The sequence below is a fragment of the Oncorhynchus keta genome, chromosome 5 (genome assembly GCF_023373465.1).
Source record: "Oncorhynchus keta strain PuntledgeMale-10-30-2019 chromosome 5, Oket_V2, whole genome shotgun sequence".
NCBI lineage: Eukaryota > Metazoa > Chordata > Actinopteri > Salmoniformes > Salmonidae > Oncorhynchus > Oncorhynchus keta.
Window position 1 is genome coordinate 16,149,868 of NC_068425.1, and position 21,583 is coordinate 16,171,450.

The 21,583-nt window shown below is 43.0% G+C and overlaps 2 protein-coding genes across 6 annotated transcripts in view; one reads left to right on the forward strand and one right to left on the reverse strand.

The window, feature by feature from the left end:
* The window catches only part of LOC118384566 (rho GTPase-activating protein 27-like), a 42,264-nt gene extending 40,250 nt beyond the window's left edge, over positions 1 to 2,014 (forward strand). For 4 of the 5 annotated variants that reach the window (XM_035771194.2, XM_035771192.2, XM_035771195.2 and 1 more), the window contains one exon: positions 935 to 2,014. In XM_035771194.2, the coding sequence (XP_035627087.2) occupies positions 935 to 1,112 (178 nt within the window). In that variant the 3' untranslated portion in view covers positions 1,113 to 2,014. The remainder of the gene's footprint in view (positions 1 to 934) is intronic. The other variant, XM_035771198.2, reaches the window with a different exon arrangement.
* A 4,052-nt stretch (positions 2,015 to 6,066) lies between these two features.
* Positions 6,067 to 21,583, reverse strand: part of LOC118384567 (serine/threonine-protein kinase WNK4-like) — an 85,510-nt gene continuing 69,993 nt past the window's right edge. Inside the window, exons 10-20 of the mRNA XM_035771200.2 lie at positions 21,213 to 21,339; positions 20,844 to 20,960; positions 18,426 to 18,599; positions 15,249 to 15,303; positions 13,500 to 13,631; positions 11,344 to 12,239; positions 11,033 to 11,126; positions 9,973 to 10,573; positions 9,326 to 9,531; positions 9,145 to 9,239; positions 6,067 to 8,928 (exon numbers count right to left, since the gene is read on the reverse strand). Coding sequence (XP_035627093.2) covers positions 8,926 to 8,928; positions 9,145 to 9,239; positions 9,326 to 9,531; positions 9,973 to 10,573; positions 11,033 to 11,126; positions 11,344 to 12,239; positions 13,500 to 13,631; positions 15,249 to 15,303; positions 18,426 to 18,599; positions 20,844 to 20,960; positions 21,213 to 21,339 — 2,500 coding nt within the window. The 3' untranslated portion in view covers positions 6,067 to 8,925. The remainder of the gene's footprint in view (positions 8,929 to 9,144; positions 9,240 to 9,325; positions 9,532 to 9,972; positions 10,574 to 11,032; positions 11,127 to 11,343; positions 12,240 to 13,499; positions 13,632 to 15,248; positions 15,304 to 18,425; positions 18,600 to 20,843; positions 20,961 to 21,212; positions 21,340 to 21,583) is intronic.

Sequence of the window (21,583 nt, forward strand, 5' to 3'; positions counted from 1 at the left end):
AGACAAGGCCGAGTATAGCCCACAAAGATCTCTGACACGGTACAACCCAGGGGGGCAACCCAGACAGGCCGACCACAGTGAATCAACCCACCCAGGTGACGCACCCCACCCAGGGACGGCACGAGAGAGCCCCAGCAAGCCAGTGACTCAGCCCCCGTAACAGGGTTAGAGGCAGAGAATCCACAAGGATTCACAAGGTCCTTTGCTGTTGTTCTGGGATTGATTAGCACTTTTCACACCAAAATACATTCATCTCTAGGAGGCAGAGCGAGTCTCCTTCCTGAGTGGTATGACGGCTGCGTGGTCCCATGGTGTTTATACTTGCGTACTATTGTTTGTACAGATGAACGTGGTACCTTCATGCGTTTGGAAATCTACAATTTTTTTCTGAGGTCTTGGCTGATTTCTTTTGATTTTCCCATGATGTCAAGCAAAGAGGCACTGAGTTTGAAGGCAGGCCTTGAAATGCATCCATAGGTTCACCTCTTATTGACTCAAATGATGCCAATTAGCCTATCAGAAGCTTCTAAAGCCATGACATAATTTTCTGGAATTTTCCAAGCTGTTTAAAGGCACAGTCAACTTAGTGTATGTAAACTTCTGACCCACTGGAATTATAAGTGAAATAACATGTCTGTAAACAATTGTTGGAAAAATTACTTGTGTCATGCACAAAGTAGAAGTCCTAACCAACCTGCCAAAACTATAGTTTGTTAACAAGAAATTTGTGGAATGGTTGAAAAACGAGTTTTAATGACTCGTCTAAGTGTATGTAAACTTCCGTCTTCAACTGTGTATATATATATATATATACAATTCTGTTTTATATAAAACTATACAAATTATATAAATAACTGATATACTAAACACTTTCCAACCTCCTCATACTTCCTCCCACTCCTTCTTCTCCTCATCCCCTCTTCCTCTCTTCCAGAGTGATTGAGTTTGGGGAAAAGAACCGTATGTCAGTCCAGAGTGTGGCCATCGTGTTTGGCCCTACGTTACTCAGGCCCCAGACTGAATCGGCCAACATCACCGTTTACATGGTCTACCAGAACCAGATTGTGGAGCTCATCCTCAAAGAGTTTGAGACAGTATTTGCCCCCAGCTGAGACATTTTCTATGGCACCCATGAGTCAAGAAGGACAGAGACAATGGGGGTTGCCAAGCCCTGGGAAAAGACTGATGGTTACATGGGTTGCTAGATTTGGTAAAGGGAGATTATTTTCTGTCAGTGAACTAGCCTTTAACTGTGGTAGCTCCAAGCCTTCAACCTTCATCCCAAGTTTCAAACTCGTGCTGTCCAGTCATCCATCTGTTTTGGTACTTCCACTCACAAGAACATTGACAAAAAAGTAGGTTGAGGGGAAAAATGGATGAACATGTTGACATACCAAAGTTTACCATGGATCCTATGACAACACCTAGCAATAGGCATCATGTTTAGTTTGACAAATTAAATCTATATTACATGTAGGTGTACATGTATTTGGGGGAATATTCTGATGTCGTATCCATGGTTTGGAGTGACATATCTGAGACAGATCGGTCTTTTTAGTGGATGACCTCCTAACTATATGTTAAAGTCTATGAAAAAGCTTAAATATTGTATACCTTCCCGAATGTTACCTTATCAACAATACAACCAATTAAAATGGTTGTTGCTTTCCTTTTGGCGAGCCATACAGATAGCAAACCACTGCCTTGACTGTAAAGTTATTTGATTACTTCCTAATTTAGAAAAAGGCTGTGAATTTATCAAGGAATACCACTTGCGACTATATTGTGGTTCATTATGCATAACTTGGCTGTACGTTATGGGCAGTATATATGAAAATATATTATGATAGAGCATAACTGTACATTATGGCTGTTTTATAGTATTAATATTATTACAGAACAAGGATAAGAACAATATATCAAGATATTTTGAACAACTTTTTCTGTGTACATAAGAGTTCATCTTACCTTATAAATGAATGTTCTTCCAATAAAATAATTCCATTTCTGTCAATGTTTCTGTCCAAAAGGCTGTGAAGTATTTGTAGTTAATCATATCAGTAATGTTAGTTCATCAAATATAGCTCTGTCCACCGGTGAAGTGGAGCAGAGCATGCTGGGCGATCTACAGCTCAGAGAGGAAGATCAGTAGTCAAGTGAGAGAAAGTTACAGCCATCCTTGTGTTTTCCCACCAGTTAGCTTTCATTGTGTTAGCCAAGACCAGTGTGTGTCCTTGTGCATATACCACACACACACACTAACTTTGGTTAAAGCAAGTTGCCAGACCACTAAGTGCCTTAGCTCATTCATACTACACACACTGTGCGGTGCTGTTCCGTGCTGGTGCATCTTCGGCATTAGTAAACCACCTCAACTGGAATCCTACCTGTCTGTCATCTGTGCCCTTACCAGAACACAGGAACGAACACATTAAGTAAAACCTAACCTAAAGAATATACAGTCCACCAAGTCCTCACTTACAATTATTTATTTTACCTTGAAAATGATTGAGGATGAATGAAATTGACAACGTGATGACAATAATTAGCCTATAACACCCTGCAAATCATTACCCCAAAGTTTTGAAAGTATTTGCAAAGCATTTCATTACATAATTTCACCCATAATAAAAACTGCTAAACATGTGTATGTGACCAATTACATTTGATTTGATTTTGAAGACAACGTTAAAATATAATATCATTTGAATTAACTGTTAATGGCTGGAGTAAAGTCTACTTTCCACTAATTGGTGATCTGCGCAGCGCGACGGCAATAAAAACGTGCTGGAACGCAGCCAGAATGTGTGGGCTTTGTAGGCTACTCCAAAACGATAGAGGGCGGAAATGCACCAGTTGCTGGGCTGTCCAGTACAGTCACAAACCAAAGAACATAAAACAACGTACGTCATTTCTATCAGACACATAATAACACTGAAATGGCTTCTAAGGAGCAATTTACAGCGGCACAGAAACAGCTTCTCAGGAAAAGACAAGATCTCGACTTTTGGAAGAAAAACGCGCTAAAAATACGTAGTCGCAACCGCATAGCTGGACTAGCTATCGGGGCGTTTGTCATCGGCATGTGTATCCTTCCATCTAGGGTGCCATACATATCTCAGTCGGACCGTTTAACGTTACAACTGTTCCAGCTGGATGATAGCGGTCATTACTTAGTGTAAAGCGTAGCACAGAGAATTTGACAAACATTTACTTGACAATACTTCCTCAATTCCTGACTTGGAAGACAACGCATGCGTCTAAACGTCCTTGGCTTGTTGCTAAACGTCCTTGGCTTGTTGCTAAACGTCCTTGGTTTGTTTAAGCAATGAGGTGTGGTATAAGGCCAATAGGCACCTTAGCCGTGGTATATTGGCCATACATCACAAACCCTTATTGATATTAAACTGGTTACCAACGTAATTAGAGCAGTAAAAATAAATGTTCTGTCATAACCGTCTGATATTCCACGGCTGTCAGCCAATCAGCATTCAGGGCTCGAACCACACAGTTTATAATTACATTTAGAATATGCTCTGTTATTAAATAATAAATGTCAATTTTTGTTCTCCATGAAGTAAAGCAAAAATGTGTACACCATCTTGTCTATTTCAAATATTCTCATTGATGGTCCTTGCAATCTGGATTCCTTGGAAGTCACCCCCCCATTGAAGTTGATATAAAGGGTAGGGACATCCTAAGGATCCAAGTTAGCACGAACACTCATTGATCGAGACAGGTGAGTGTCAGAGAGGAAGATGTGAAGCAAGATGGATAACTGGGCCCAAATCTTTCTTCTCCAGCAGGTGGTGTTTTCCTTTTTTTCTGCTACCTGAGGAGTTTTTGTATGCAGGTCAATGTGTGTCAAATTTGGTTAACAAATGTAGTGGCTTATTTGCTACATCTGGCTCATTGAAAAATAAGTTTTGTAATGCATAGGTTGGTACAGGTGTACTGATATAAGGAGGACATAACATCCTGGCAACTATATCGGAGTTGTACCTGTTGTTCACTTGCATATGCCCTCTCACGGGCTAAAATGGGCCCACCTGATTTGCCGCCTCCTGACTGCCTTTCATTTTTTAAGACATTTATTTTAATTGTTAGAGCAGATACTAAGTATCTAGTCAATATATTGCAGGGGGGCAACATTCACTGGGGAAGGGGGGGCCACGTACTGAAATCGTATTTTTGTCCCCCCCAGTTTTATCATTGAAATGTGATACAGAACAAAGCAAAGGTGTGCTTTAGGACCATGCGGATACCTCTGTGCAGTCAACTAGGCTGTTTGGAATGTGTATCCCACTGGATAAAAAATAATAATAATTGTCCCCCCCACTTCTAAAACCAAAGTTGCGACCCTGATATAGGGAGGGCCTTTTGGGGTGGACACCCAGGTGTCTCAATCAATGAGAGAAGATTTAAAATAGACAAGATGACAGCATACACATTGCTGGATTACTTAATGGAGCAAAAACATTTTTAGATTAAATTCTAACTAGCCATTGATGTTTAGAAGACATGCGCTGTCTTCCAAGTCAGGAATTAAGGAAGTATCGGAAAGTAGGTTGGTAGAAAAATGGGCTTGACATTTTTCATTGGTAGTACAGGGGCACCCAATTTAAAGTTAGGATCATAACATTTAGAAGCACCAGCATGTTTTTTTCTATTGTACCAATATTCATTTCTAGCTACTTTTGAGCCCTATAAACTGTAAAGACATTTGTTTGTTATAAAAAGCTAAAATGTTAATACAAAAACCTGTCAATGAAATGAGTCATTTGTGGAATATTAGGTTTCTCCATTGTGTGAAAGTACTACCTATTGAGGTACATTTAGTGGTGGAAATTGTCATACTTGAGTAAAAGTAAAGAAAATGACTCAAGTAAATGTGAAAGTCACCCAGTAAAATACTACTTGAGTAAGTCTAAAAGTATTGGGTTTTAAATATACTTAAGTATCAAAAGTCATTTTAATTGCTAAAATAGATTCCAGATTCCTTATGTTATGTTTTTTTCAATTTAAATTTACACAATGAAGCATTTGTGTTTAGTGAGTCCGCTAGATCAGAGTGTATGGTGTTTCCTCCAGAGTATCACAGAAAATGTATGGAGTAAAAAGTACAAGTTGTCAAAAATATAAATAGTAAAGTACTGTCATGACGTTGGCCTGGGGGATTGGTTTATGACAGTCATAAATACCTCTTCCCCCCCTTTTCCCTTCTCTAACCTACTGAGGTTACATTTAAAAAAAAACTTGGTTAACATAGAGATTCTGGGAACATCCGTATGTGGGGGGAAATGAACTATATTCTGGTAATCCGAACAACTGAACATACGCGGTGGTACTTAATGAATATGATGTCAGTTCGGTTGTCATCTGAGACATTCTCATCAATGATAAGATGACAAACTCTACAGTGGAAAGTCTATACATCAGAGTTATCAGATTCACAAGGAATTGTTGTTCAATTTAAATATTTGAATATGAAATTATTTGTGATGGGATGAAATGTGATTTTAGCTTCTAAAATGTGAGATTTGGATTTTCACAAGATAGGGCTGCTCAATTTGGGCATCAACCTACAGGGAAAGAAAACTCAAAACATTGCATGATGAGGCACTGCATCGCCGTGCTAGCTGTGCCACCAGAGACTCTGGGTTCGAGCCCAGGCTCTGTCGCAGCCGGCCGTGACCGGGAGGTCCATGGGGACATGCACAATTGGCCTAGCGTCATCCGGGTTAGGGAGGGTTTGGCCGGTAGGGATATCCTTGTCTCATCGCGCACTAGCGACTCCTGTGGCGGGCCGGGCGCAGTGCACGCTGACCAGGTCGCTAGGTGTACGGTGTTTCCTCCGACACATTGGTGCGGCTGGCTTCCGGGTTGGATGCGCGCTGTGTTAAGAAGCGGTGAGGCTTGGTTGGGTTGTGTTTCGGGGGACGCATGGCTTTCGACCTTCGTCTATCCAGGGCCCGTACGGGAGTTGTAGCGATGAGACAAGACAGTAACTACTAACAATTGGATACCACAAAATTGGGGAGAAAATAAAAAAAGAAAAACATTGCATGATGTTGAATTGTCATTTATTAGCAATATTTACAAATATGATTTAGGAAACAATCACGCTTGAAAGGTAAAAAACAAATGTTAAAGGCACAGAATCTGCATGGCAGTATGTTTTCTAGAAACACGATTGACAACAAAATAGAGCTCATGACATCCTAAATATATATTGTATATTTACTGTTGATGTCTTGATTTAGAAGAACACAATCTGAGTAATATATTTCATGTGTTCTACTGCAATCGTTCCCCATGTGCATACTTTAAGGCAAATAGCTCAGAATTCTTCACAGCTTCAGGTCTTTGTCATTAATCAAATAATTACCAACACTAAATGCATAGGCACGCATACCGATTTAAAATATATAACTATACATCTTTACCCCGCTATTATTTATAGGTACGCAATTGTTCAATAGCAATAGTGAACGACCCCTATGGAAAGTGCATTGTATCAATCCATAGATTAAAATACGTTTTTAAAGCATAAGCGTCCATTCTGATAAGTGACACCCAGTATCTTTACTACTTGGCCATAGAAAGTGAGTAACAAATGAACAATGTGTAGTATATTATAAGACCTGGAGTGTTTGTATACTGAACAAAAAATGTAACGCAACATGCAACAATTTCAAAGATTTTACTGAGTTACAGTTCATATAAGGAAATCAGTCAAATGAAATGAATTCATTAGGCCCTAATCTTTGGATTTCATATCACAGGAAATACAGATATGCATCTGTTGGTCACAGATACCTTAACAAAAAATGGGTCTCGCAATGGGCCTCATGATCTCGTCACGGTATTTCTGTGCATTTAAAATTGCCATCGATAAAATGCAATTGTGTTCGTTGTCCGTAGCTTATGCCTGCCCATACCATAACCCCACCGCCACCATGGGACACTCTGTTCACAACGTTGTAATCAGCAAACCACTCAACCCATGACGCCATACACGTGGTATGTGGTTGTGAGGCTGGTTGGATGTCACATTCTCTTAAACGAAGTTGGAGTCGGTTTAAATTAATGTTAAATGAATGTTAACTGCTCTGGCAACAGGCCTGGTGGACATTCCTGCAGTCAGCATGCCAATTGCACATGCCCTCAAAACTTGAGACATCTGTAGCATTGTGTAATGATCGTGCTGTTTAATCAGCTTCTTGAAGGATGAAGGAGGCTGGAATATCTTGACAAAGGAGAAATGCTCACTCACCGGGATGTAAACAAATGTCATTTTAGAGAACTAGGTTTTTTGTGCATATGGAACATTTCTGGGATCTTTTACTTCAGCTCATGAAACATGGGACAAACACTTTACATGTTGCGTTTATATTTTTGTTCAGTGTAAATTCAGTAAAGTGACATTTAGTTTTTCATGCACCATGTGTGATTTGTGTTACTTCATGAACATTTGTTTACACCAAATACAACTCTGTTGTTTTGCTGAGACTTGCAGGCAGCTTGGATTGACTCTTATTTCGGTGTACTTGATTTAGTTCGCCAAGCACACCAAGTAAGCGGAGCTGCAAAATGGAAAACTGCTGACCTGACTTGCCGGTCAATACATGAGATAGATGCATATTTGTTCATCCCATTCCTTACGCAATATTATAAACCATACAAATACACTGTTTTTAGGCAATGATTACATCTCATCCTGCTATCTTATCTCCTGAGCAGACATATGCAGCGTTTACCGTGAATACAGTCTCCGTGACCGCAGGAACATTGCCTTTAGTTGTCAATCGCAACATTAAGCAGATCTTCAGCACTTCGGATTGAATAGGGTCATATTGTATTAAGAGGAGTTCCTGCTTGCAGCAGTTGGATGACGAAGTGCAGGAGAGAGCAGGGCTTCTGGGACGTGTTATCCAGGAATAGCACAGGCAGCATCCGCATAAGAGCACACGCAGAAACACACACCTTAAGCCTTCCTATCCTCACTTTCCATTTGACCTGACGCTACACACAGCTATATAAGCTTAGCATCCTTAAGAACAGGAGGGGGACTTCCTTGGCTTAGTGTCACAATACTAACTCATGGTATTGCACATGAACCAGATGGCAGATAGGGTGCTTTGGTGCTCTGACAATGGGATCCTTATCTATCGTCGTTAGGAGGAGTGTTTAGTGAGGCCCATCGTGTGGATGACCATGGCCTTTTCTCATTTGGGAAAAAGTCCGTCCTCCAACCTCTCCTCCGTCCTCTCTCCTCCGTGACTCAGAAACTGATAAGTGGTCAAGGCGAACAAAAGTGTGTTCTTCCTCCTTGTTAGCCATCTTTCATAGATGATAGTCATGTGTGTCCTACCTGAGTCCTTCACCGAATAATTTAGAAATCTGCCACACCCCCTTTGAATCAGCGTTAGTTTTTTTGATGGAGAAAAGCATGCACATGTTTACAAACAATATGCTACTTGTAGTTGTATCTAGAAAATGTCTTGAACAACTAACTTTATTTGTTTTTATCACTCTACACATTTATTTTGGGATCCACCCCTGTAAACGTAATTTGCCTGAGTGGAGAAGGAGTCTAATTTCCTACAAGCTCATTATCGTCCTCGTTCACTCTCCTTGCTACCTCTCCACAATTACCTTTTTCAAAAGGAGGAGAGAGGACAGAGGAAAGAGGACGCAGGAGTTGAGCAAATCCAATTGAGAAAAGGCCCATGTCTTCTGGCCATCCGGTTTCCCCATTCCAAGGCTCAGGCTGGGAGCTATCTGTTCAGCACTGGGCGTGGCAACTTATTGGTCATCATTGGGCTCCCTCTCTTCCTGGTTGGTGGTTGGGAGGGGAGGCGGCTGGCCACAGTATCACCTGCCCCAACCCCCTGTCCTCCGGATCACACAGGGAGACGAGTCTCACTAGTAGGAGAGAGGTTAGAGGTCAGAGGGCGTAGTGTGTTCACCAAGTAACCAAGCAGGTTAACAAAGAAAAACCAAGGTGACTACGTTAACATATTATTTTCATCACTGCACAGGTTTTTAGAATGATTACACCTGTCAAAATGTTCTAAGTTATTGTTCAGACTGACAAGGTCAGGGTTCAGGGATCATGGGTCAGACAGGGTGCTTGCTCACCATCCGGTTGTAGTCGGGGGCAAAGGTCACCCCTTTACTGGACCTCTCCTGAGAGCCACTGCTGCTGCCACTGACTGAGTTTTTACGCATGATCCCTGTGTTTGTAAGACATGGAGGGAATAGCTAAGTCATAACGAACTCCCAACCAGACAGCAAGATAACTACTACAATACCAACTGACCTGCAGGGGGCAGTATATCCAGTCTCTGCAGGCTGTTCCGACGCGAGCCGGGGTAGTTGCCGCTCTTGGAGAGGCGCCTCTGGCGGTTGTTGAGCATCGCGGCGGGGGACATGATGCCAGGGGGAGGCACCTTTCCCATCTGCTCATACAGCGCCTCAATCTCCCTCTTCTGAGTGAGCTGGAGGGCCTGCGCCTCTGACAGGTGCCTGAGAGAGAGAGAGAGAGAGAGAGAGAGAGAGAGAGAGAGAGAGAGATAAATGGAAAGGTATCAAACATATGGTATCAAACATATGGAAACCGCATGTTTGACTCCGTTCCATTGATTCCATTTCAACCATTACAATGAGCCCATCCCCCTATAGCTCCTTCCACCAGCCTCCACTGAATGACAATGCTTATGACCTTATTACACATGTTGATGTCAACAGTTCTTTGAAGTCTTTTTAATTCAACTAGAGTGATAAAGACACACCTCTACTTCCTATCAACAGTGTGGCCATAACTCATTTGTTTTGTTTTGGAGGACTGGGGAGGAACCGGTGACCTTGATTGGTGGACTAACGTTTTGTACTTTGACTGTGTTTGTTCACAACCTCAGAGACTTAACTTCAAAAACAGAAATGATGCGCCTCCTCTCCTCCACTCACCTGTCCCTGAGTTCCTGTAGCTCCTCGCACATATCCTCGTTCTCGCTCTCTGTCTCGTCACTGCTGACATACGAGGCGCTGCGTGTGTAGCTCATCCAGGGCTGGTTTAGGTTGCTCCCGCTAAACTGGGGGCTCCCCGCTGTACCCTCCCACAGGCTCAGGCTCAGCCTCCGGCCCCCCCTTCTCCTCAGCTCCTCCTCCTCATCCTCCTCCCCTTCCTTTTGCTCCTTGTCTGGCTCCTTGTCGGGCTCCTTGTCGGTCTCCTCCTCACTCTCCTGCTGGTCCTCCTGCTCTGTCTGCTTAGGGCCTCCAGGCAAGGAGTGGGCGATGTCTAGGTTACACAGGGGCCCGCCGGGGGATCGCTGGGGAAGGGACACGGTTACAGTGCTAATGCTGCTTTCTGATTCACCCCCCTGCTCCTCAGTGCTGGTATCAGATTCACTGTCCCGGGAGGAAGGGCTGGTGCTAACGGTGACTGTGGGCGGGGTTTGGTGTTGTGGGTGGGTTTGGGGAGGATCCTGGGCGGGGTTAGCGGAGGCTGCAGGGATCTCTCTGCTGGGTGTGACTTGGAAACGGCCGACGGTAACTGTAGGCTTTTTCTCTGTTGGAGGGAGAGAGAGAGAGAGAAGAAGAGAGCAGGGGAGAGTGAGAGTTATTTCACATTACGTATTATAATGGTGTCTAGAAAGTCATTGACATTAAGCCAGCCTACTCATCTACACAACAAAGTATTTCTCATCAAAGTTCATACTACAGGTTGGGCACTTGGGGGGCAGACTTAGTCATGTTGCTTGAGAGAGTACCTTGGGGTCATACAAGTACACAGTAAAAAGTGAATTGATAAATTAGTGATCCACAGTATCGTATATTAAGTTGCCATGGACACAGCAGGTGCAAAAATACAATGTGGTTTTTCCTGACATATCGGCTGCCTTGGAAACAGACAGTGCTTTAAAAATGTACATGAATTAAAAATTAATTGACGTGATTGACTATATTTAGCTCATCATGCCAAATGCATACACAATGAAAAGGTGTATGGCATGGAGAGAGAGCTTACCCTCAGAGATAGGTGACAGTCTGTTTTTGGCAGCGTTTGCTCCCGACTCTGACACCACCAGGGTGGAAGAGGTTCTTAGCCTGGGTGAAGACACCTGCAGGGTAAAATAACAACATTTTTTCAGCTTTACCAGCTCAGTACTGTAATAATACACTATGCCAAAACATGTTACAGGTGTGTCTAATCGATACAACACTGTAGAGGAACAGGTTTGAGGTTTTAAAGGTAAGGCAACACAGGTTGAAGCAAATTCATATCCTACAGTATACACTTCTTCATGTATATGAGCACATATTTATTAAGTGACTCACGGTGCTCTGTGGGCTGTCTGGAGCTGAGGAGGAGGGGGAGCTGGTGATAGAGGTGGAGGCTGAGCTGTCTGTCTGCTCCTGGAACCCCACCCTGGGCCCCAGCTGGCAATACATCTGGGGACTCGCCCTGGATCCTGGAGGAGAGAGGCTGGAGCCAGCTTGCCTGAATGCAGTCCCATCCACTAGTCCGCCAGGCTGGGGTGACCCTGGGGCTACGTTGGTTTTCAACAGGCTCTGTTGGTGCAGAGCCTGGGTGTCTGCATACTGCTGGTACATGTCCAGATACTGGCCTGCTGTTATTTTGCCCTGGGGTTGGTAGGGGCTCTCCCCTGGCATCAGCTGGGGAGGGCAAAACATGGAGGGGTGGTAGGAGCCAGACTGGGCTGGGTTCAGACCGCTGGGCATGGAGGTGGGGGGCATGAAGGACTGGGCCACGCTCATGGCCAGGGACAACACGTTGGCCAGGGAAAAGAGGGGCTGGTTGTGGCTGTTTGGGGGCCACATGCCTGGGTTCTGCTGCTGTTGAGCTGGAGGGGTAGGCTGGGGGGTACTGCCCACTACATCACCGCTCAGAGGTAACATTTCACCCCTCTGCTGCTGCCCTGGGGTGGCCGGCTTGGCCGGGGAGGAGGAAGGGGATGGGGAAGAGGAGGAGAGGTTGGAGTTGCTTAGGACCCGGTGGAGGGTCTCGGGGGTGAAGGGGGCGCTGGCGGGCATTGAGGAGTTCTGGGTGACAGGGTAAGGGAAGGGGAAGTGGGTGTTGTGGACATAGGGGTGCTTGGGGTACTGCTGGGGCAGGGGAGGCAGCTGATTGAGGGGCATCATGGGGGGCACGGCCTCGGGGTTGGAATACTGGGGGTAATGGGAAGCAGGCGGGTGGAAGATCTGGGAAGAACCTGGAAGACGCATAAGGAATATTGGGGTTAGACTCATAAGTAGGGCAACAATCTGACTTATGACTGGTTGAATGGGTTCCATCCACAAACAGAATAAAGACCTGTTCTGAAGAGTTTATGTTACGTAGACAGCATTCCCTTATGCCAAGCACCACATCTAAAGTAACCAATCAGTTATTTACAACATAAATCAAACTGGACCACATGAGGGAAGACCTATTTTCACTCAGATACAGATACAGTGACACAGTATTGGTTACATTCACGTTTCCTCTCACAAATGTAGATACTTCCTTCCTTTTTCAATCTTACCAATGGACAGAGATATAATTCTGCAGCACAACTTCAGCTCAGTTAAGCACAGGTTCCCATGAAATCATGGCAGTCAAAAGGAAATTTGACTCGCCCAGAGTGTCAAAAGTAATTAAAGAAAACAAAAATAAACAAAAGCTCAAATGTGTCAATGATGGATGGATTATGTAACTCACTTAACTCGTATTTCACATTGCAGCTGCATATAAACCTCACACCTGTTAAAAGAGACTGAATGGCAACTCTAAGTAGAGCTGAGACAGAGAGGGAAAATCTCCACTGTATCGGTCAGTAAACATTATGAGAGAGCAACTGGAGGGGGGGGAGGAGAGAGAGAGAATGAGAGAATAAGCGAGGGCATTCAGGCCTGAACCGTCCCCCCTCTGGGTGGTTGAGGTAAATACCCAGGGGACCCTGCTGTGGGGCGAACTCAGACTGTGAGGTGCCTGAGAGGAGGAAGTGACGCACAGTGCTGGCTGATAGCACTCTGCTCTACAGTAAACCTGAACACTAGAGGTGAGTGGGTGTGTCTGAGTGGGGATACCAGTTGTTCCAATAACCTTATGCCCATATAGAGTATCACATGTTTTGACTCCAATTGCCAGACGGCCTATTGTTTCTAATGGAAATCTTCTTTCCTTCTTATTCTGCCTATCTCAATGCCCGATTGGTAAGCATATATATACTTTGGCAATATCAAAGTATATCAAAACCACTGCTCAAACTACTACTGTAATAAGCATTCAAAGTCTAAGACTCAAAGTCTGATGTCCGAGGAGGAAAAAACAGTGTTTGTTGTTTGCAGTAACTTTTTTGTTATTGTAACATCCCAAACAGACGTGGCAGTTTCACCTGTTAAGGATTCTAGCTATAAATGAAAGGTTTTTGTTACTGTGGTTGATGGTGAGCAGCCAGACAGTGTTTCTGGGGTTGGAGTGTGGTACGTACTTGACGTGGTCTGGAAGGACTGAGAGCGGAGGGGACGAACAGAAGGGACTGCCTTTGGGTCGATGTAGAAGTCTCCAACAGGCGCCACAGGAGATGAACCTCGGAGCTGAGCAACGCTGCCCTCAGTAAAGTCTGGCCCAGAGAGACAAATAAACAAATAAACATGCGCAGATACACCAAAGTGACATTGATCATACCGTATCGATGTGTTTGTGGGGACTGATGACAAATCTATATGTGATGGACGTCACTGTGCTGCTTAGGTTACCAATTCAACTCAGTTGATTGATTTATTGATTTTATTACCAGGTTAAGAAAGTACATATACACACAGTACATACATTTACAAACGTGACAGGGATAGTGCAATAAATCAGATAATTATTTATATTATGGCCCCTAAAGTACAATGTGCAAAAACATTATAGTTACAGACATACAGTGCCTATAGAAAGTCTACATCCCCTTGGATTTCTTCACATTGTGTTACAAAGTGGGATTAAAATAGATTTTTATTGTCATTTGTTGTCAACGATCTACACAAAATACTCTGTAATGTCAAAGTGGAAGAAAAATTCTAATATTTGTCAAAGATTAATGAAATATAAAACACTCATATACTGTACCTTGATTAGTATTCACTCCCCTGAGTGTTGCTACATGTTAGAAACACCTTTGGCAATGATTACAGCTGTGAGTCTTCATGGGTAAGTTTGTACACATGTATTGTGAAATATTTGCCAATTATTATTTTCAAAATTCTTCAAGGGTGTTGGGGATCATGACTAGACAGCAATGTTCAAGTTTTGCCATAGATTTTCAAGCAGATTTAAGTCAAAACTGTAACTTGGCCACTCAGGAACATTCACTGTCTTCTTTGTAAGCAACTCCAGTGCATATTTTTTTGTATTGTAGGTTATTGTCCCGTAAAGCAGGTTTTCCTACGCTTGGCTCCATCCCATTTTATTCATCCTGAAAAACTCCCCAGTCTTTGCCGATGTCAAGCATACCCATACGATGATGCAGCCACCACCATGCTTGAAAATAAGGAGGCAGTTACTCAGTGATGTGTTGTGTTGGATATGCCCCAAACATAAGGCTTTGCATTTAGGCCAAAAATTGTAGCCCTGTGTTGTGGTTTCTTTTCAGTATTACTTTAGTGGCATGCTGCATACATCTGCATGTTTTGGAATATTTGTATTCTGTATATTTGTATTCTTCTTTTCACTCTGTCATTTAGGTCATTATTGTAGAGTCACTACAATGTTGTTGATCCATCTTCAGTTTTCTCCCAACACAGCCATTGTAGTCGTCGCTGTAAAATCATCAACGTCTGATTTGTTATTTTTACCCATCTACCAATCACTGCCCTTCTTTATGAGGCGTTCGAAAAGCTCCCTGATCTTTGTAGTTGAATCTCTGGTTGAAATTCAATACCTGACTGAGGGACCTTACAGATGTTGTATGTATGGGGGACAGAGGAAGGGGGTAAATACTTATGCAACGACTACATTTTAGTTATTAAACTTTTACTAATTTGTAAAAATGTGTAGAATTTTCTTTTCGCTTTGACATTAGAGTATTTTGTGTAGATCAATGACAAAAACATACAATTAAATCTATTTCAATCCCACCTTGTAACGCAACAAAATGTGAAAGAAGTTCAAGGGGGTGCAGAACTTTCTATAGGTACTATAGAAACATACATCTATACATATATTGCACACGCACACAGGGAATCTTCCTTACCGGGCAAAGATGAAGAGGAATGTGTGCGTTCCAGTCCATGCGCATGTAAGTTCGGCTGAAATACAATCACAAAGCAAGTCAACCAATCAACTGTTAAAATCACTCCATGTCATATGCTGTCTTGCTGCAGAGGATTGCCATGCACTTGCTTTTGTTGTTAAATTGTTCTTAAGATCAGGGGCAAATAACCCAGGGCCTGAAAGTTGTTGTTCATTGTAAGTGGGACCAACAAGTGCACAACTTACAAAACAACAACAGACAAAACCAACCATCTGTCTCAGGGGTGCATATCTCTGGTCTTTGAGTTCTTCAGTCGTGCTGATTGGATTTTTCACCAGGCAGTTGATTGATGTTACTGACTGGCTGGAGAGTGCAAATTACCTCCTTTCCCAGATAGAAATCAATCCCATTGTTAAATTCAAGACGAAAATCAGGACTGTGGCCCTCAAGGACTGGAGGTGTGCACCACTTTACAGTGGGGAGAACAAGTATTTGATAACCTGCAAAATCGGCAGTGTTTCCTACTTACAAAGCATGTAGAGGTCTGTAATTTTTATCATAGGTACACTTCAACTGTGAGAGACGGAATCTAAAACAAAAATCCAGAAAATCACATTGTATGATTTTTAAGTAATTCATTTGCATTTTATTGCATGACATAAGTATTTGATACATCAGAAAAGCAGAACTTAATATTTGGTACAGAAACCTTTGTTTGCAATTACAGAGATCATACGTTTCCTGTAGTTCTTGACCAGGTTTGCACACACTGCAGCAGGGATTTTGACCCACTCCTCCATACAGACCTTCTCCAGATCCTTCAGGTTTCGGGGCTGTCGCTGGGCAATACGGACTTTCAGCTCCATCCAAAGATTTTCTATTGGGTTCAGGTCTGGAGACTGGCTAGGCCACTCCAGGACCTTGAAATGCTTCTTACGGAGCCACTCCTTAGTTGCCCTGGCTGTGTGTTTCGGGCCATTGTCATGCTGGAAGACACAGCCACGACCCATCTTCAATGCTCTTACTGAAGGCAGGAGGTTGTTGTCCAAGATCCCTTGATACATGGCCCCATCCATCCTCCCCTCAATACGGTGCAGTCGTCCTGTCCCCTTTGCAGAAAAGCATCCCCAAAGAATGATGTTTCCACCTACATGCTTCACGGTTGGGATGGTGTTCTTGGGGTTGTACTCATCCTTTTTCTTCCTCCAAACATGGCGAGTGGAGTTTAGACCAAAAAGCTCTATTTTTGTCTCATCAAACCACATGACATTCTCCTATTCCTCCTCTGGATCATCCAGATGGTCATTGGCAAACTTCAGACGGGCCTGGACATGCGCTGGCTTGAGCAGTGGGGACCTTGCGTGCGCTGCAGGATTTTAATCCATGGCAGAATAGTGTGTTACAAATGGTTTTCTTTGAGACTGTGGTCCCAGCTCTCTTCAGGTCATTGACCAGGTCCTGCCGTGTGGTTCTGGGCTGATCCCTCATCTTCCTCATGATCATTGATGCCCCACGAGGTGAGATCTTGCATGGAGCCCCAGACCGAGGGTGATTGACCGTCATCTTGACCTTCTTCCATTTTCTAATAATTGCGCCAACAGTTGTTGCCTTCTCACCAACCTGCTTGCCTATTGTCCTGTAGCCCATCCCAGCCAGGTAACGAGTTCAAACACGTGCAGTTAATACAGGTAATGAGTGGAGAACAGGAGGGATTCTTAAAGAAAAACTAACAGGTCTGTAAGAGCCGGAATTCTTACTGGTTGGTAGGTGATCAAATACTTATGTCATGCAATAAAATGCTAATTAATTACTTACAAATCATACAATGTGATTTTATGGATTTTTGTTTTAGATTCCGTCTCTCACAGTTGAAGTGTACCTATGATAAAAATTACAGACCTCTACATGCTTTGTTAGTAGGAAAACCTGCAAAATCGGCAGTGTATCAAATACTTGTTCTCCACACTGTATATACACTGAACAAAAATATAAATGCAACATGTAAAGTGTTGGTCCCATGTTTCATGAGCTGAAATAAAAGATCCCAGAAATGTTTCATACGCCCAAAATGCTTTTTCTCTAAAATGTTGTGCACAAATGTGTTAATTTCCATGGTAGTGAGCATTTCTCCTTTGCCAAGATAATCCATCCACCTGACAGGTGTGGCGTATCAAGAAGCTGATTAAACAACATGATCATTACACAGGTGCACCTTGTGCTGGGGACATTAAAAGGCCACTCTAAAATGTGCAGTTTGGTCACACAACACAATGCCACAGATGTCTCAAGTTTTGAGGGAGCGTGCAGTTGGCATGCTGACTACAGGAATGTCCAACAGAGCTGTTGCCAGAGAATTCCATGTTCATTTCTCTACCATAAGCCACCTCCAATGTTGTTTTAGTGAATTTGGCTGTACATCCAACCGGCCTCACAACCAGACCACAAGTAAGCACACCAGCTCAGGACTGCCACATCTGGCTTCTTCACATGCGGGATCATCTGAGGAGGGGGAGGGGTGGTGCTGAGGACTATTCCTGTCTGTAACAAAGCCCTTTTGTTGGGAAAAAGTAATTCTGATTGGCTGGGACCGGCTCCCAAGTGGGTGGCCCTATGCCCTCCCAGGCTCACCTCTGCCCAGTCATGTGAAATCAATAGATTAAGTCCTAATGAATTTATTTCTAGTGACTGATTTCCTTATATGAACCCAAACTCAGTAAAATCTTAGAAATTGTTGCATTCATGTTGCTTTTATGGTTTTGTTCAGTATAGATGGTTGGTTATGTAACTATTTTGTAACTATTGGTTTTGTAACCATGCCAACAATGGGCAGCATATTAACAGTATTTCTACTTGCACATCATCATATGCACATCTATCACTCCAGTATTAATTTGCTAAAATTGTAATTACTTCACTACTATGGACTATTTATTGCCTTACCTCCTCACGCCATTTGCACACACTGTATATAGACTTTTTCTATTGTGTTATTGACTGTACGTTTGTTTATTCCATGTTTAACTCTGTGTTGTTGTTTGTGTCGCACTGCTTTACTTTATCTTGGCCAGGTCGCAGTTGTAAATGAGAACCTACTTGGTTAAATAAAGGTGAAATAAAAATATAAAAAAACCTGGCATCGTGGCACTGACCACTGATGTATATTTCTATGGCACTCACCTGCGAGGCGGACAGGGTGCCCACTTCGCTGAGGTAGGGGTAGAGCTGGTGGGCAGCGTCCCCCAGACTCAGGGGCTCGCCCCTCCTCATCAGGGCCTCTGCACGCTTGATGATGTCACGCATGCGGTAGATGAAGCCCTCCTGCTCGGAGGGAAGGATGAACTCATTGTGGACCTGAAGGAGTTAAATCAGTCAATCAATCAGTAAATGAGTCATTAAATCAATAAAATAGATATGAGTGAGGGAACAGTTAGATGTGACAGATTTGACGATTGAGACAAACACGGACACAGATGGACAAAGTTAGGGAAGAAAGAGAGGAAGATTTTGAACGTGAGTCAACAATCATCTTCGCTTGTTGTTGACAGGATTTCATAACAGACACCCACTTAGCTAGCCCTGAAACATGGCTGTAGACTCCTAGCCGCTATAGGAGTCTATAGCCATGTGTCAGGGCTACCACTTAGGCAGATGGCTATTGGAGCAGTGAGTCGATAGCTTTCATACACACTAGTTTTGAAACTAGTTTCGCAGGTCTTGAAATTCCAAGTGCATTATACAGGTAACTGCCAAAATAAAGTGGAACATCAACATAAAGTGTCTTAATAGGGTGTTGCACCACCATTCTGCCATAAGAAATTGAATAATTTGGTGTTTTGTTGATGGTAGTGGAAAACACACTCGGACACCGCTCCAGAATCTCCCATAAGTGTTCAATTGGGTTGAGATGTAAGGGAGTGCGTAACTGGTAGCAGGGAAGTCAGGCGCAGGAGAGCAAAACTGGGTCATCAACGGATAAGTTTTATTCATAAAACCACCGGAAACCAGAAAAACAAACAAATGGGTACAAAACCCGTCGCGCACCAGAGAAAATGTGCACCTGAGAAAACGTGCACCTGAGAAAACGTGCACCAGAGAAAATGTGCACCTGAGAAAACGTGCACCTGAGAAAACGTGCACCAGAGAAAACATGCACTTGAGAAAACGTGCACCAGAGAAAACATACACCAGAGAAAACATGCACCAGAGAAAACATGCACCTGAGAAAACATGCACCAGAGAAAACATGCACCAGAGAAAACGTGCACCTGAGAAAACATGCACCAGAGAAAACGTGCACCAGAGAAAACGTGCACCAGAGAAAACATACACCAGAGAAAACATGCACCTGAGAAAACATGCACCAGAGAAAACGTGCACCTGAGAAAACATGCACATGCACTTACAATACACAATCCCACACAAAGACTTGGGGGGAAGAGAGGGTTAAATATACAACAAGTAATTGAGGTAATTGAAACCAGGTGTGAGGAAAAACAAGACAAAACACATGGAAAATGAAAAGTGGATCGATGATGGCTAGAAGACCAGCGACGCCGACCGCCGAGCACCGCCCGAACAAGGAAAGGACCCGACCTCGGCGTAAGTCGTGACATGAGATTTGGTGAATGAGACAGCCATGGCATATGGTTTACAGTGTTTTCATGCTCATCAAACCATTCAGTGACCACTCGTGCCCTGTGGATGGGGGCATTGTCATCCTATGGGGCATAGCCATGCTAGCCAAAATAATGGCCTGCCCAGCATTTTTGTACATGACCTTAAGCATGATGGGATGTTAATTGCTTAATTGACTCAAGACCCACACCTGTGTGGAAGCACCTAATTTTAGTATACTTTGTATCCCTCATTTGAAATGTTTCCATTATTTGGGCAGTTAATTTTGCTTATGGAACCAAAAAAAGGTATAATACAAGTAATTTATCTCGTTTCAAGACATTTTTCAAGAGATGTTATATTATTTCATATTAAGGTAAAATATCTTGGAAAATATCTTCAAATAAGATAAATTACTTGTATTAAGCCTTTTATAGGTTAAAATATGCAATCTGCCAATGATGTTAGATAATTTCCCTTGGTATGAATTATCACTCAATATAAGATATTTCAGCTTGTTTAGATTTCACTTTTTGCATTGCACCAATGCAAAATTGCTCTCTGCAGTATTTTTCAGCTTGTTTTAATCAACTCCATGATGTGAGCAACTGCTATGAAGTTTTAAGAACTAGGGAAATGTTCCCCCATAACTGGGGCATATTCAATCAAAACCGTTAACCATGCGTTCCCAGGGCCAAGGCCAAACAACATTCTTTCCAAAACTGTGAGAGATCTTGCTGGAATCCATGGTCGGTTTCACTTTCTTACACAGTAAACACTATTTACTTGATTGGATAATTAGATGTTATATTCTCAAGGAGCATGCATAGTGTTCTTCTGTGTTCTCTGGGAAGTTATGGTTCTGCTTGAAAAAAGCCTGATGTTTTGTAACACTGGATGAGATTACAGTAGCTCAGTGGATAAGAATTGGTTGAGTTGAAGATACGCGCACGCACACACACACACACACAGTGCACTCACCATGACAGCAGCAATGTCCTCCGGGTTGTCTCCGTCCAGATCAAACTTAAAGGTCACCATCTTACTGTTGTGAGTCTGGAGCTGACACTCCACCACACGGTCCACTTTGTCAGACAACTGGAAGGACAGGAGAAAAACGAGAGTTTATCCACTCAGAACACGTAGCCACTTGACAAGACCAAGGATGACTTGGATTGCAATCCTCTTTGTACGTGATTAATTCATTACAACTGCTAGCTAACAGACAGACAGACAGACAGACAGACAGACAGACAGACAGACAGACAGACAGACAGACAGACAGACAGACAGACAGACAGACAGACAGACAGAAATAGACAGAGAAATAGACAGACAGACATTCCATACCCCAGTGATTCTTAAGCGTGAGCGGGCTCTCCTCCTGAAGAGCTTGGTACCGGTACGTTTGTTGGCACTCTTTTCTGATAGGCCCTCATTGCCATCACTCAAGCCTGACGTCACATCAGAGGCATAGCTGTGGGGATAATCAGGAAGTGGGTTATGACAACTGACCAGGAGATGTCTACTTCTAATCTTATTTATACTACACAACTAATAATGAACTGGTTATTATTAATGAGGCTGCAGTGTATGACCAAACAAACCCCTGAGAGTCTTCTAACTCCTATTAAAAAGGTTATTTCCATCCCACCCAGTTCCCAGAAGGAAAAGCCTATTAAGACCATTGACCTTCTCCCCCAAGACCATTACAGTCAGAA